The following is a 16,434-nucleotide window of genomic DNA, read 5'->3' on the forward strand; positions in this document are numbered from 1 at the left end:
TCCCACCCTGCCAGGAGTATTTCATTCTGGCGTGGCTTAGAGTAGACTCCCACTTGCAGCAAAGTAGTGAAACGGGGAGGAGGCGGCAATTGGGGCCCCTAGGGGGTTGGCGCCTCTTGGACATGGGCAACCTGGCAGTGCCAGCATGTGCCCTCTGGTACTGCCCACCAGGCATCCGACAATGCCAAGAGAACAATCGGAGGGGAACCCCATTGCCACTTGGCATTGGAATCAGTCAGAGCTGGAGGGAGGCTAGTGATCAGTGCAGGCTTGGGGGCTGGCCAGCAAATAGGGAGACTGACAGATTGGGGCCACTATGCACGCGCAGAGGCTGGAACTGTCAAGACTCTGACACAAGTAGGGCCTGCCCTCCGAGCTTTTAATATTCACGATTGTGCAATACAGAAGTCACAAAGTGTCGAGTTTTGGGTCTGAAGTTGAACTGAAAAAAAAGTTGAGATTTACACTAGTTTTCTTGCCGATTCACTGCTTTTTGGGAGAATCGCCCCATGCTTTCTACTTATGTTGCTTCAACCCAAGATCCTTGTATTACATGAAAAATTGAATCCGAGAGCATCAAATTTAATAAATGAGGCCACGTTTTGACCAAAAACCCATGATTCCACCCGAGTGGCATGGTGGTGGCACAGTGATTAGCACTGCTGCCTCACAGGGCCAGGGACGCGGGTTCGATTCCTGGTTTGGATCACTGTCTGTGCAGAATCTGCATGTTCTCCCATGTCTGCATGGGTTTCCTTTGGGGGCTCCAGTTTCCCCCCAACAGACTGAAGGACGTGCTGGTGAGGTCCATTGGCCATGCTAAATTCTCCTTCAGTGTACCCAAACAGGCACTGGAGATGTGGTGACTTGGGAATTTTCACACTACCTTCATTGCAGTGTTAATGTAAGCCTACTTATGTCACTAATGAATGAACTTTAAAGGTTTTAAATCAAAGCCCCAACAGTCACCAAGAGGACAATTCCCATGGAATACTTCAGTCACTGCTTCTGGTGCTTGATAGGAAGACGGATCAAATCACTAGATGCAACAATCAGTACGTCTAGTGTATAGCCTTTCAAATTGCTTGAACAAAAATAAGGCCACAATGACATAGGTTGCATCTTCCTGTTGTCACATGAAACTGCACCTCAATACCAACTGAGCTTATTCTACGATCATTTTGCATATAAACTATTACATGGCTGTAGCTAGCTGAATCTTAAAATGAGAATTAAATAGACATCCATGAATAATTTGTCTTAGTTGTGAATATCCAACCCATTTTAACATTTAAGTTCTGCAGATCATAGTTATGGGTCTTTGGTCAACGTCTTTATAAGATTTGAGATATCTTACCGGGTGTTCAAAGTTCAATTAAACAGAAGATGAATGAATCAACAGAACACATTGAACACAAGAACAGAATTCCTAGTTGTGCTTATATTACAAGCTTTGCTAACTGATCAATGTTCTAGGATTTAAGGCAATGATTGCCAGTTTTAATTTTCCACACCTTCTAGTTACATCCCATTATCCAGCATTTTCTTGCATTAAAATGCTTTAGCACTTGAACATTGATACTTCATTGCTATGATAATTGGCCTTCCCCAAAAACTTGTTAGAAATGTCATCATACCAGCATCGTTAGCATCATCCAGTTTCGGAATTCCTTTGATTTTTGTTTGCTTTAATCCTGAGCATTTCTTATTAAGCATATTCTGAGCTTTAAACCTAACCCAGTTCATGATGCTTTCAACGACGCCACAGCTCATTGCCTATAACAGAAACAGAACAATATGCATAATTTCACAGCTGGTCCAAACAATACAGCAAAATAATTATTTTTTGAAACCATGAACATATTCAAAATTGACACTGATCTGCCATAAATCCAAGTTTATAACTGTTAATAATACACAAATAGGCAACAGAGAATAATCAGACATGCTGCATCATAAACAACAAAGTAAACGAATAGACAGAAATCCTCACAAAAGAGATTAAAACTTACTTCCTCGATCAACAAATCAATTTTCTTTAAAAAAAGGCAGATGACAAACGTTAGATTGGGTCAGACTGACAATGATGTAGTACACATCAACAGGCTTCATGAAATAGATGCCTCAAATTCTAACTACCAAGGAAGACATCTTTGGCTGATTCCTTTGAAGAGGATTTTCCGCTCCCCTTGGACTGGTTCAGTGGAAAATATCACAAGGACTGCAAAGTTGCATTTTATTAATGCATAAATACATGATGTGATTGTCCCTTCCCATCAGCGATGGGGTGCATTTCCCGTCATTCACATTGTGACATCATCAGGCCTACACCGGCATCAGGCTCCGTGGTGCGAATCACAACTGGTCTCCTGAAGCGTGCACCGAGTGAACAGACCTTCCATGGGAGCCCAGCTGAGCACTGTGCTCAATGGAGAGGGTCACGCCCATTGCAGTCAATGGCTTCAATGCCACTTTTCTTGCCTGCCACCAGTTTATGCCAAATTCTAAGAAAACTTTTGGTCTCTGCCTACAACTTCCCCAATAAAGCAAAGCAGAGAACAAAAACTAGCATTACAGAAAACTGCAGTTGTGCTTTTGTCTTCTACATTCAATGGCACCATGTTGAAACCGACATGCATTCCACAACAAATAACACAAAATATTTTGCATAAAGGCACCTTCCTTCTGCCTATGGAAAACCACAAGTGGATATAAATTGGACCAATGTTCATGGCAGGACAGATAGTGTTGGTAATAGGGAAGCAAGGATAGGGGCAAAAGAATCAAAATATGGGTGCGGCAAAAGAATGCGAATCACTAACATATGTTGTTACAGAGCAGATATGTACAGAGCAGGTGTAAAGAAGTATACTTTGGCTGTTTACGCCATGCTCCCACTGCAGCGAAGTCAGGAAATTGGCACCCAGTCAAATTTCTGTTCACTGCAGCGGCTTGGGAATAACCCGTCAGCGTGAACAGCCGTACCATTCTGGTCTGAGTAGGCCACAAATTAAAAAACTCTAAAGGACCCAATTGTCGAAGGAGCGTAGAAGTATAAACACATGAATAAAGAAAAACAAAGCCTTTAAAATGTAAACAATTTTGGAGTGGCATCCAATGTAAAAACATACAGTGATGTTAAATATAGTCAGAGCATACCGCTTTGATGAATTTCTCAGACAACATGCATCTTGACCCAAAGCTCTTTGCTTGAAGGGTCATGTTCTCTTTGGTCTGGGAGTCAAACGTTGGGTTTTCAATCAAACTGTTCACAAAGACCCAAAGGTGATTCTTGATCTGCCATAAATCCAAGTTTATAACTGTTAATAATACACAAATAGGCAACAGAGAATAATCAGACATGCTGCATCATAAACAACAAAGTAAACGAATAGACAGAAATCCTCACAAAAGAGATTAAAACTTACTTCCTCGATCAACAAATCAATTTTCTTTAAAAAAGGCAGATGACAAACGTTAGATTGGGTCAGACTGACAATGAGGTCCATTTCTGTCTTTCCTTATGAGACTGCACTTCTCATTTCAGAAACTCGAGAAATAGGTCTTACGTTTCACATGATTAACCCGGAGGGCTATAGTTGAGACACGAAACCATCAGATTTCTTTGTCTTTAGTTAGCAATCGATTAGAGTAAGAGATCCATCCAGTGGTAATTTTTTGAAATAGATACCCAAGTTTAGAATGGAAATCACTGAGTTACATCTGTTCTCATTTAAAACCCACCTCCTATCATGTATCCAGATATCAATAAAGCTGTCACATTTGTGAAAAAGATGCATTTCACTTTCAGACATCTGTTAGACTGGCAAACACATTTCACACAAACCTCACCTGAAATGGCTTCACTGCAACGCCTCCTTTATTTTTCTTCTTAACAACCTCAATTAATTTGTTCACCAATTGGTCAGTAACATAGTCAACATGTCTCCCACCCTGTAAAAGGAAATAGTCACATCAAGCATTAAAATGTATCAAGTAAAACTGATGATCAACATCCTCCCATTCTCATCTTTCCACTATTGATGGTGATGCATGCACCATTTAGACTCCAAACTTTGAAATTATTTACTCATTTGCAACAAATACTTTGAAAACCCCTTTAAATGTAACCTTTTAGTCACCATACATACTATGTTGTTTGGTTCCATGTTGAATTACAACTTTGAGAAGCAAGGCATACCCTTTTCTACATGAAAGGTGCAAGCTAATTGCAAGCTGTAATCATAAAAAAGTACAATGATCCAGACTTTCACTTTCTCCGAATTACTCTGACCAAGAGTGGCTCGGCAGGAGCACTACGGATCTGGTCCTAAAGAATATAATTGCTAAGCTGGGTCTGCAACAAGTGGTGAAGGAACCAACAGGAAAAAACATACTTGATCTCATCCTTAACAATGTGCCGACATTATCAGTAAGAGTGACCACCACATAGTTCTCGTGGAGACAAAGTCCCGCCTTCACATCGAGAATAACTGCCATCATGTTGTGTGGCATTATCACTGTGCTAAATGGGACAGATTCTGAACAGATCTAGCAACTCAAGACTGGGCATCCATGAGGTGCTGCGGGCCACCACCAACAAACGTACTTCAGTACAATCTGCAACCTCATGGCCCAGCATATCCCCCATTTTACCATTACCATCAAGCCAGAGGTTTAACCCTAGTTCAATGCAGAGTGCAGAGGGCATGCCAGGAACAGCATCAGCATACCTAAAAATGAGGTGTCAACCTGGTGAAGTTAATAAACAGGACTACCTGCATGCCAAACAGCAAGTGAGCAATCTCACAATCAACAGATCAGATCTAAGCTCTGCAGTCCTGCCACATCCAGCCATGAATGTTGGTGGACAATTAACCAATTGCCCGACGCCAATTTACTAGCACTGGATATGCAGCAGAGTCAGCCTCTCGCCGGAAATGGGCAAGAGGCAAGTTAATATATTTAAACCTGGGATATGGTCCAGGTGCAGGTCAATGGGACTAGGCAGAAAAATGGCTTGGAACAGCCAAGGACCAAAAGGCCCGTTTCTGTGCTGTAATGTTCTATGGTTCTAATTCACTGTAGGAGGAGGCGCTACAAAAATTCTCACCTTCAATGATGGAGGAATTCAGCATATCAGTACAAAAGATAAGGCTGAAGCATTTGCAGTGATCTTCAGCCACAAGTGCCGAGTGAATGATTCATCTCACCCTCCTACAGTCCCCAGCATCTCAGATGCCAGTCTCTAACCAATTCAATTCACTCCACATTATATCAAAAAACAGTTGGACGCACTGGATATCGCAAAGGCAATGGGCCGTGAAAACGTTCCGGCAATCGTACTGAAGACTTGCGTTCCAGAATTTGCTGCTCCCCCAGCCAAGCTCTTCTACTACAGTTACAACACTGGCATCTACCCAACAGTGTGTAAAATTGCCCAGATGTGTTCTGTACATGAGAAGCAGGACATATGCAACCCGGCCACTTATTGCCCAGCCTACTCTCAATCATTAGCAAAGTGACGGAAGGGGGTCATCAACAGTGCTATTAAGCAGCACCTGTTCAGCAATAACTTGTTCAGTGATGCCCAGTTTGGGATTCGCCAGGGTCACTCAGCTCCTGACCTCATTACATGCACAAAAGAGCTGAATTCCAGAAGTGAAATGAGTGCGACAGACCTTGACATCAAGGCTGCATTTGACTGAGCGTGGCACCAAGGAACCCTGGCAAAACTGGAATCAATGGATATCAGCAGACAAACTCTGCTGGTTGGAGTGATACCTGGCACATAAGAAAATAGTTATGGTTGTGTAGGGTAACTAATCTCAGCTCCAGGACATTTATGCAGGAATCCCTTAGTGTCCTAGGCCAAAACGTCTTCAACTGCTTCATCAATGACCTTCCCTCCATCATAAGGTCAGAAGTGGGGGTGTTCGCCGATGATTGTACAACATTCAGTACCATTCGCGACTCCTCAGATACTGAAGCATACGTCTTCACATGCAACAAGATCTGGACAATATCCAGGCTTGGGCTGACAAGTAGTAAGTAACATTCTCGTCACACAAATGCAAGGCAATGACAATCATTAATAAGAGACACTCTAACCACTGCACCTTGACATGCAATGGTGTTACCATCACAGGATCCCTCACTGTCAACATGCTTGAGGTTACCGTTGACCAGAAACACAACTGGACTTGCCATGTAAGTACAGCGGCTACAAGCTCAGACCAGAGGCTACGGACATTGCCATAAGTAACTCACTTCCTGACTCCCAAATCCTGTCAAGGCACAAGTCAGGAGTATGATGGGATACTCCCCACTTGCCTGGATGGGTGCAGCTCCAACAACACTCAAGAAGCATGACACACCCAGGACAAAACAGATCACTTGATTGGCACCACACCCACAAACATCCACTCCCTCCACCACTGAGGCGCAGTAGCAGCAATGTGCACTATCTACAAGATGCACTGCAGCAATTCATCAAAGATCCTTAGACAGGACCTTCCAAACCCACGACTACTTCGATCTAGAAAGACTAGGGCAGCAGATACATGGGAACACCACCACCTGCAAGTTCCCCTCCAAGCCACACCATCCTGACTTGGAAAAATATCACTGTTCCTTTGCAGTTGCTAGTCAAAATCCTGCAATTCCCTTCCTAATGGCATTGTGGGTCAACTCACAGCACGTGGACTGTGGCTTTTCAAGAAGGGAGCTCACCGCCACCTTCTTGAGCAAGTCGGGATGGACAATAAGTGCTGGCCAGCCAGGGACATCCATGTCCCACGAATGAATAAAAAATATCTTTGCTGCTCAATTTAATAATCAAGCACATCCTTCAATGGAGGTTTATGCACAGTCAAGATGTATTTTCCATTTGCCACAACAGCTATCCTAATAGATTCTGAGAATGACAATTATGTCAGCTATTTTATTTGGTAAACTCACAATTATGGGAAATTGTATTGCCCACTTGAACCAGTTAAAAATGGAATTGAAACGGCTCAGGATTTACTCCATTTATCATTTTACCTGCCAATTGGCTGAATTCAAACACACTGAAGATACAACTAAAAGTATGCTACTCAGGGGGTGACTTTATCATCATGTTGCGTGCATTTTCAGGCATGACGCAGTGATAAAGTGGGCCACTGGCAGCAGTTCTTGCATCTAGCACCGGATATCCAGCATAGTCAGCCTCTCACCAGAAATGGGCAAGAGGCGAGTTAATATATTTAAATCTATTAAAATGAATATTTGCACCTGCTAACCAAAACCGGCACTCAGTCATCTGGGCTCAGCCCCACTTATGACTTCTTCAGGGAAGGTTTGCACTGGCACGGAATAGACATGCGGCCCACGAATGGGGAGCAGTTGACTTTTGACCTCGCTGGTAAAATCAGAGGCCGCTGAAGCCTCCTGGAGAGGCTGAGGGCAAGGGGGGTGCCTTGGTCAATGCCAGAGTGGCAATGCCCATTGGACAGTGCCAGGGGTGGGGCTAATGGTGGTAGGGGGCCCACTGCCACTCTGTAGGGATTGGTGTATGGGAGGGAGGCCCATTGCCACTCTATAGCAATCAGTTGGTGGGGGGCGGTGGTGGGAACGCGATTGCGCAGGGGTCAGGGGAGCTTCTTCAGGTAGCCTGCAATAGCAGCGGCAGGACAGTCTTTCCTGCTAGTCAAACCCCTTCTACTGCTAATGTGCAGCATCAGAGCCTGTACATGCGCAATGCCTTCCTCTACAGTCTTTTGGGCACGTTAAGCCCGCACACCGGATTCTGCAGTGCGAAACTGACACACTCGAAACCTTGCAGGCAGAGTGCGTATTGGGAGGGGTACTAAAAACTGGCCTTAAAGTCAGCTCTGAATCTCTCCCAGTTTCAAGTCCGCCCAATATAGAACCTCTGCACCATTCGGTGCCGAAAGGTTGAGATAGAGGGCAGAATTTTACCGGCACATCCACTTGAGGTTCTTATGACCTCCCCCAAGGCCAATGGAGAATGCTGTTCTCTGAGCCTCGCGTGCACCTGCAATCGGTGCGGGCATGCCGGTAAAATTCCAGCCAGAGACTCAATGTTCCAAGCATTTCTCAACCTAAACTCCCTGATTCTTGAAGATTTTGTCCTGCAATATACCTCTCATGATAACTGAGCCACTTCCATTTCCCTCTTTACAAACCATTGTCTTTGTTAAAATGAACAAACGCACAGAAGATTAAAAACATGGCCCTTTGCAATCTGTTTGGTTCAGCTACTTGCTGAATAAATTAGTTAAGAAAATTATTTATTTTCAGGCCACGTTCTCCAAGACAAATCTATTTGGTGAAACACCTTTAAACTGGCAAAAATAAATGTCAGCTTACCTTCGTGGTGGCAATGCTATTTGCAAAGCTGATCTGTTGGAAGCCTTTCTCGCTCATAGTCATACAGACTTCCCACCGCTCATTTACAACTTCATGGACTACTTTAAGTGGGCTGCCTGTTTCATCCACTTTGTCTTTTACGTAAAGATCCACATAACTACGGAACCCAGAAACCTATTAGCAAGAAGACAAGATAACGTAACAGTTTTGGACATTGGTCTGGACTCTGCAGCATAATGACAGTGAAACTGTCAGCCTACTATCATTATTGTTCTGAAACTGACTCTATTTACTCAGTTAAATTCAGTTATTGTAAGCTTCTCCAGAAAGTGTACCATTAAAGTACCCCTACAATTAGAAATCAATGAATTGTAAGAACGTCTGCTTTATGCTACCAGCCTTATTGCGAAACCCCCTGAAAAAGTCATATGCTACTGAACAAGGTACAAATGAGTTCAACAGCATTAAGTATTGCTGAAAAATCTTTCTGGCCCTGAAAGCTAATTTTATATTTGTAAAATATCAAATGTCTTAATTGTGATAAACAATGCACATATTTTAAAATACATTTCAAGATTTTGTTATTTCTACTGCTACCTTAATTTCCCATGTGTATCTCCCAAACGTTTATTTCAATCGTCATAAAACTTAATTAAAAGCTCATTTTTCTCTCTGGTTGACTGTGAAAATACTTCCAAAGAAATTGGATCTTACTTGCTTGATTAGGATTGCTGGGTATTCAAAGATCTCCAGATTTAATGTAACACCAGGAAAGAAGAAATTCTTGCCAAAAGAATTGCTAGATATTTGTGGGTAGCTTCCTTTGGGATAAGCAGCAAACACCGTTGCTACACCGCTGACCTCAAAAATCCAGGGAAGTATCTAATTCTGTTCTAGTGCACTTAAATTGAAGGGTCAACTCAGGGGAACAATTAGCCAAGATGCACAGAGTTCACTTGCCTGCTTGTCCAAGAAATGATAGGTACAAATCTAATATGGACATGAATTGGGTAAAAGCTTCATTTTGGGATCAGTAATGCTGAATGTACAGCTGGATGTCTCTTTTCCATCTTGAAAGTGAGCTGCAGCAACACTTACACCATTTTCACTTTTCAAGTTGCTTTGTGGCAGTCATTATTTAGCATTAACCATTAAAATTATAGACTATATCAGTATATTGAAAACAACTCTAACTTGCCACTTTTTATAAATGCAGTGGCAGTCAGATATAGCTGTGCACTAATATACCTTTCCCGAAAAACCTTAACAGTATTTTCAAAAACGTACAGGTAATTTCTTGCCATTTAGGAACACTTTGACTCCTTTGCAGGTGCCAGCAATATCATATGCTCTCCGTGACATTATTGCCACAATATCTTTGTCAAGGGTCTGCATTTTGAATTTTGGGAGATCGGGTTGAAAAGTGATGCAAGTGTAATCATCACCATCGAAGGGCTTGATCTTAGCTTCTTGTGCATCTCCCATATTGTTCGTCCAAGTCTGCAAAGAAAAAGTGGAATAAAATTAATGAAAACCAACCATGATTAAATTTCATATCATTCTTGAATTTGTCTAAAAGGATTTTAACTAGGAACTTAATTAACTGAAACACCTGAATTACACCCCTCAACTATAACACATTTCCTGAAAATTTGGAAACAAAAATACCAAAATGGATTTGTCACTAAAAGAAATCCAATAAGTAACGCAGATGCAGGATTTTTTCAGCAATCCTTTTAAGACAGCAGCACCTGCTAAAGGTACATGATATTTTGTAGGTACCAGTCTAAGAACTATCTCACACTATAAACTGCTCTGAAAAAAGATTAATATTGAAGTTCTTTTAAACCCCAAGTTAGGCTAAAAGAATAATTACTCAGAGTTGTCAGTTCAATGCACCTGTTTGAAACATTTCTTGTACTCTCTGCAAGCAGTTTCCACTGTAAACTTTGTGCTGAAAATGTTGCAGAGCTTTGCACCATAACCGTTTCGTCCACCTGAAACAAACAAATAAGGATTATTTTCCGGTTCTGTAATAGCACAAAAAGCAAAAACTGATGGCGCCAAACCTGCAATTTACATACATTTTTAATACATAGTGTTCCAAGCTTTACATGTTGCCTGAGTAAGTGAAAATGAAATTCAAGTATCACAGAGCAACAAGACATTTTAAGCAAATATGGTATTATCTATCTATATCAAGGAATTTAAAATGTACACTGTATTTCACATTTTTGTTACATTTGTAATGAAATGGCCTATGCTGACTTGTCATTCTCTAATTATGCCCTGCCACAAGTGATGTCACGACTCAGTTCTGTTCCTCCCACAAACTGTGCCACTAAAAAACTCCTATATTTCAACCAAATCTATGCCTCAAACTTCCATGTGATTTGCTATTTAACTATAAATAACATAAAAGTGAAATGGACATTATAAGTCAGGGCAGAAAAATAAATTTAAATTATATGATTCAGCACATCACTGCAGTTATCCTCACCTCTCATCCATTTAATCTTGATGCTCCCATGAAAACTGTTACAGGAAATCAATTTGTTACAACCCACACTCAGTTAAAGGGTGATGTCAACTTCTTTCCACCCCATCATACAGAAGGTCTGTAAAAGTGACTTCAATTTTATTCCAGAGATGCACCAAATCAGGTATTTTGAAAACCTGGCAAGCTGGCCATTGAAATCAAGGCCATTTAGTCCTAACTGATTAATCCTAATAAATTTTATGCAGTTAGAGAATTCAAAATAACTGTTATTGATGATGCCTCACTGGTTCATAAATCTTGAACCACAGAATACTATAGTGCAGCAGAGGCCCTTCGGCCCATTGAATATGCACCAATGCATGAAATGCCCTGACCTGCCCACCTAATCAAATCAAAGTTTTTAAATAACCAGGTACAAACTATATGTAGCATCCAAGAAACCATGGCATCTACCAATGTAGTCTAACTGGTCACTTTTTATTGGTGAAATAGAATGATCACATCAGGGTTTTGTTTAGCTTCAATAACACATTCAAAGTAGTTTGTCCTATGGCAGACACTAACTTCTGAATGCTAGTTAAATCTCATATTTTTAAATAGCTGAACTCCAAATAATAGTAAATAACACAAACGTACCAGTAACTTTCTTCTGATCATCATCATAGTTGCTAGAAGTCAGTAACTGGCCAAAAATGAGATTAGGAACATAAACCTTCTCTATTTTATGTTCCACAACAGGAATTCCCTTTCCATTGTTCCACACTGTTATTGTATTGTTCTCACTGTGAGTAAAAAAACATAACAATTTCACTTTCTCCACGTTATACATGATTCCTACACCCTGTCCACTAACTACAATGCACAAGTCCAGATGCGTTCAGCTCCAGTGCTCAAGAAGCTCAATACTATCCAGAGCAAAGCAGCATCCTATTCACTGAATTAAACACTCACTTTCTCTGTGTGTAGCGTACGTAAATGCACTGCAGCAACTTGCCTAGCCTCTTGCAAAAGCATGATCTCCACCACCTAGGACTAGGGCAGCAGGATGATGGGAACCTTGCCACCTGCAAATTCTGCTCCAAGCCACACAGCTTCCTGACTTGAAATTATATCAGTTTCTTCACTATTATTGGGTCTAAAACCTGAAACTCCCTCCTTAACATTATTGCAGGTCAACCTACTATACATGGACTGCAGTATTTCAAGAAGAGAGCTCACTTCTCAATCTGGAAGAGCAATAAATACTGACCGTGCTAATGATATGCACACCATAGATCATTTTGGTCATTACCAGACATGGCTTTGTCACATTTTACTTTGTGTGGAATAATCTTGCCTTACTTCTGGAGCTGCATTTTGTTTTGTGGAGTTAAATAATTTAACACTGAATTACCTTTCGATTCATGGCATTAATAGTTTTGAAGACTGATCAGATTGATCCTGATTTTTCAAATGCTTGGCAGTCAATAACAGTACAAAGTAAATAACATAAAGGAAATTTGACTAAGCTAAAAATTGTGTATATATTGCGCCTCTATTTCTAGCATTTTATTTTTAAATTATTGGGGCTAAATAAATTTTCAGATTCATCACACTTGCCATTTGGTTGGCTCATCAAATAGCATTCAGTGACTGGACTGATGGCCATTTGCATGAAGCATGAGTATGATAAACATTAAACCAAAGCCTGGCTGTCTTTTTCACATGATATCATCTGGTCTCACTGAAATGCAACTTATAAATATGATTGCACACTGCATATCATTTTTCACAACAGACACAGTTCACTTTCATAAACAAGATCACCTTAAAAGTACATGGAGTGAGCTTCAAACTTTAATGTCACTTACATTCATTTTAAAATGATATACTCCATCATAAATATTTAGGAACCCAGAGAAGTTTTCTAAATCGATTTAAAAAACAACTTACGGGTCAATATTAATTTTGATGCAGGACATGTTTTTATCCCTCTGCTTGTTATCGGCCGCATTCACTATTGAAAAAGAGAATTAATTCAGCAATTTAATTTACAATCACATTCCAAAATACAGAAAGATTATTTAGGATTTTTGTTTCCACGTACCTAGAATTTCATCAAATATCTTGTACAAACCAGGAACAAAAGTTACTTCTCTGCAATGAAGACCAACTTCTTCATCAAACACCCACATTTGCTATAAAAAAGAGACCGCATTTTCAAGCAATTGGCGATTACACACAGTAATTTTCTCCTACAGTTCTTGTATTTTCAAATATATTTAGTAAACGTCAGACAGATTAATGCCTCCCAATGTTGCATTCTAAATATTACTAAGAGCACCCCAGTGATAGTGATGTTACAACTGGTTGCAATCTGGAACAGGGAGGGGATGAAATGTAAAAGAAATAAATTTCCACATTAAAATAATGAGGTTACACTATTAAAACTTAAATTGTTTTGCAAGGTAAAAGGAGAAAACCACAAACTTGAAATAAAAAACTCAAACGAGCAGCAAAAGGATTTTTTTTTGGTCAGAAATAGGCAATTAGCACCCTTTGCATTGCATTCAAAAGGAGCATGCAAAATGGAATTGCCTTCTGTCATATTCTTAACAATGAGTTTAGATTAATATATTTAATTCACAATGCAACAATATCAATACTCACTTGTACAACCGTCTCCACAGAGCCAATGTAACTGTCAGGGCGGAGCAAAATATGCTCCAACTGCGTCTTTTTCTGGTAGATTCTCTCAACAGACAACCTACGATCTTGATCACCTTTCTTCACCTTACTTACTTGATTGGGAAACAAAGGCTGCATGAAGATGAAAATAAAGTTAATTTTGATGTTACTCTTCACAAGTTCTCTACCTGAAGGGAAGTCTTTGGTGATTATTGACTAAACCATGCAAAATGCCATCAATATTTGTCAAGATTAGGGAGCAGAAGCAGGCCCAAGTCTACCTCAGCAGAATGAATATCAAACTCTGCGGTTAGCATTAATCTGATTCACAAACTAGCTGTTTATATACATCGATTTTACACTGTGTAGCAAAACATAAAACAAACTGATACAAGGTAATGGTATATGGATCATTCTATTGTATGGGAAAGTTATAAATAATCAGTAAAAAATTGTATCAAGTAGTTAAAATACTTGACAATTGTTGGCTGATTTAATTTGGGGAAATTGGTAGCAAAACCTTTTTGGAAGACAGGCAAGGGAGAGAAATTATAGTGAAGTAAAAATGCTGTAACGATATGCAAATGGATTTTCATCTAAAAATGCTGTCACAAGCCGCATAAGCTGTAGTCACAACTGTGGCCAGAATATTCCGACCAGCAGGATCTCTGGTCCCGCTGAAGGCTTCCAGAGAACAGTGCTCCTTCATGACATTAAGCCACTGGACTTTTGATGCACCTTCTCAATTCTGCTCCCCCTCCCCTCCTGGACTCACTGATTAGGTACTTTTATATCCTGCGGGTGCTCCGGTTTCTCCCCAGAGTCCAAAGTTGTGCAGGTTAGGTGGACTGCCCATGCTAACTAACTAACTGATGACTGGGTGGCACACTGGCAGTGGTTAGCACTGTTGCCTCATAGCGCCAGGGACCTGGGTTCAATTCCCGGCATGGGTCACTGTGTATGCAGTTTGCACGTTCTCCCCGTGTCTGCATGGGTTTCTTCCGGGTGCTCTGGTTTTGTTGACAGCAGTGGAATCAGAAGATTTTGCTGCCGGCTAACAGCAGACTGCCTCCGCAAAACAAATTGGGGAAAATGCTATTTGAGCCAAGTCAAGCATCAACAATTCCATAATGAATCTTTTTGCTTTCCAAGTAGCCTAGGAAGACAGTGCATCACAAAGATGGATGTGTTAGTCCAAAAAATGGTTAGAATATGGAGGCAAATCACATCAGGAGACTTTGAGGACATTGCATCACGATTGGGAACCTTATACTGAAGTATAGTTTACTTAAATCCAAGCAACACCAAGCTCCTTCATGACATTAAGCCACTGGACTCTTGGTGCACTTTCTCAATTCTGCTCCCCCTCCCCTCCTGGACTCACTGATTAGGTACTTTTATATCCTGCGGGTGCTCTGGTTTCTCCCCAGAAACCAAAGTTGTGCAGGTTAGGTGGACTGCCTATGCTAACTAACTAACTGATGACTGGGTGGCACACTGGCAGTGGTTAGCACTGTTGCCTCATAGTGGCAGGGACCTGGGTTCAATTCCCAGCATGGGTCACTGTGTATGCAGTTTGTGCGTTCTCCCCGTGTCTGCACGGGTTTCTTCCGGGTGCTCTGGTTTTGTTCCAAAGTCCGAGAGACATGCTGGTTAGATGCATTGGCCATGCTAAATTCTCCCTCAGTGTACCTGAACAGGTGCTGAAGTGTGGCGACTAGGGGATTTTCACAGTAATTTCATTGCAGGGCTAATGTCAGCCTTACTTGTGAATCTAATAAATAAACTTTACCTTTACTTTGCTCCAACTGTCTCTGCAACTGGAGATTCAATTCCTTATCTTCCAGATCAGCCTAACAGCTGATCAAACAACAGCTAACATTTTCAACAAGTTGGGTGGGGGGGGGGGAATTTTTTGATTTTATTTATTATTGTCACATATATTGAGGTACAGTAGCTATTATTTTGAACACTATACAGACAAAACACACCATTTATAAAGTACATAGAGGAGAAGGCAAGGAGAGGGTGCAGAATGTAGTGTTACAGTCATAGGCAGGGTGTAGAAAAAAGGGATGAGAATCACAAAAAGACTTTGCAAACGTAGGATTGAATTTAAAAAAAACAACGTGCACTTTGCTCTCTTCAGCTCGAGGTAATACTTGAATATTTCCCACAACTTTACATTTAAAAAAATAAAATAAATCCCACACTTTCTCTTCCTCCAACTCGGCCATGGGGTATTTTAAAAGCTGAAACTTTAGCCTCGATCAAGTTTTAATCAGAAACAGTTGATGAGGAGCTAGTGGAAGCTGAAGTTTGGGGAGGGGTAAGGGAAGCTGTACTCACCCTCAAGGGGCTCGATGCAAGTTCCAACGCCATGGTTTCAAACGGCGATGTTTAAAAGCTGCTTAAACAACAAGGTGGCGGGTTGAGGGGGGGGGGAAGAGTGATGCTATTGATGATTCTCTCTCTGGCTGTGTTTCTCTCCCCGAGGTGAGGTGAAGCGATGGCGCTCCGCTCCGCTCGGCTCTCCTCCCGCTCGCGCCGCGCTCAGACTAACGCTCGCTGCTCGAGCGCCCGATCTCTCAATGAAACGCCAGCCCCACCAATCGCGCGGCGGCCCGCCAAAACTTCCGGCCAATCCCAGCCGCCCGGCTTCAGGGTTTGAATCTGATTGGGCGGCACTGCGGAGGGGGGCGGAGGCGGACCTGACGTCGTGGCGCCGTAATGACCCGCGGGAGTTGTAGTTTCTTTCGCCTTCCTTGCTGCCTTGTGACGTCATCACAAGTCCAGCAATTGGAATCCTGCGTTGTTCTGATCACCCTGTTAGAGTCAGAAGTTTCACAACACCAGGTTAAAGTCCAACAGGTTTATTTAGTAGCAAAATCCAC

General features: G+C 41.5%; 1 protein-coding gene across 1 annotated transcript in view; it reads right to left on the minus strand.

Moving 5' to 3' along the window:
* Positions 1-16,078, minus strand: part of top2a (DNA topoisomerase II alpha) — a 52,478-nt gene extending 36,400 nt beyond the window's left edge. The window contains exons 1-11 of the mRNA XM_080213326.1: positions 15,890-16,078; positions 13,523-13,672; positions 12,960-13,050; positions 12,806-12,869; positions 11,510-11,655; positions 10,273-10,370; positions 9,661-9,873; positions 8,374-8,547; positions 3,853-3,954; positions 3,160-3,297; positions 1,638-1,776 (exon numbers count right to left, since the gene is read on the minus strand). Coding sequence (XP_080069452.1) covers positions 1,638-1,776; positions 3,160-3,297; positions 3,853-3,954; positions 8,374-8,547; positions 9,661-9,873; positions 10,273-10,370; positions 11,510-11,655; positions 12,806-12,869; positions 12,960-13,050; positions 13,523-13,672; positions 15,890-15,922 — 1,348 coding nt within the window. The 5' untranslated portion in view covers positions 15,923-16,078. The remainder of the gene's footprint in view (positions 1-1,637; positions 1,777-3,159; positions 3,298-3,852; positions 3,955-8,373; positions 8,548-9,660; positions 9,874-10,272; positions 10,371-11,509; positions 11,656-12,805; positions 12,870-12,959; positions 13,051-13,522; positions 13,673-15,889) is intronic.
* Between the last annotated feature and the right edge of the window lie 356 nt (positions 16,079-16,434).

The sequence above is a fragment of the Carcharhinus amblyrhynchos genome, chromosome 27, assembly GCF_965287045.1.
Source record: "Carcharhinus amblyrhynchos chromosome 27, sCarAmb.v2.hapA, whole genome shotgun sequence".
In the NCBI taxonomy this organism is placed as follows: domain Eukaryota; kingdom Metazoa; phylum Chordata; class Chondrichthyes; order Carcharhiniformes; family Carcharhinidae; genus Carcharhinus; species Carcharhinus amblyrhynchos.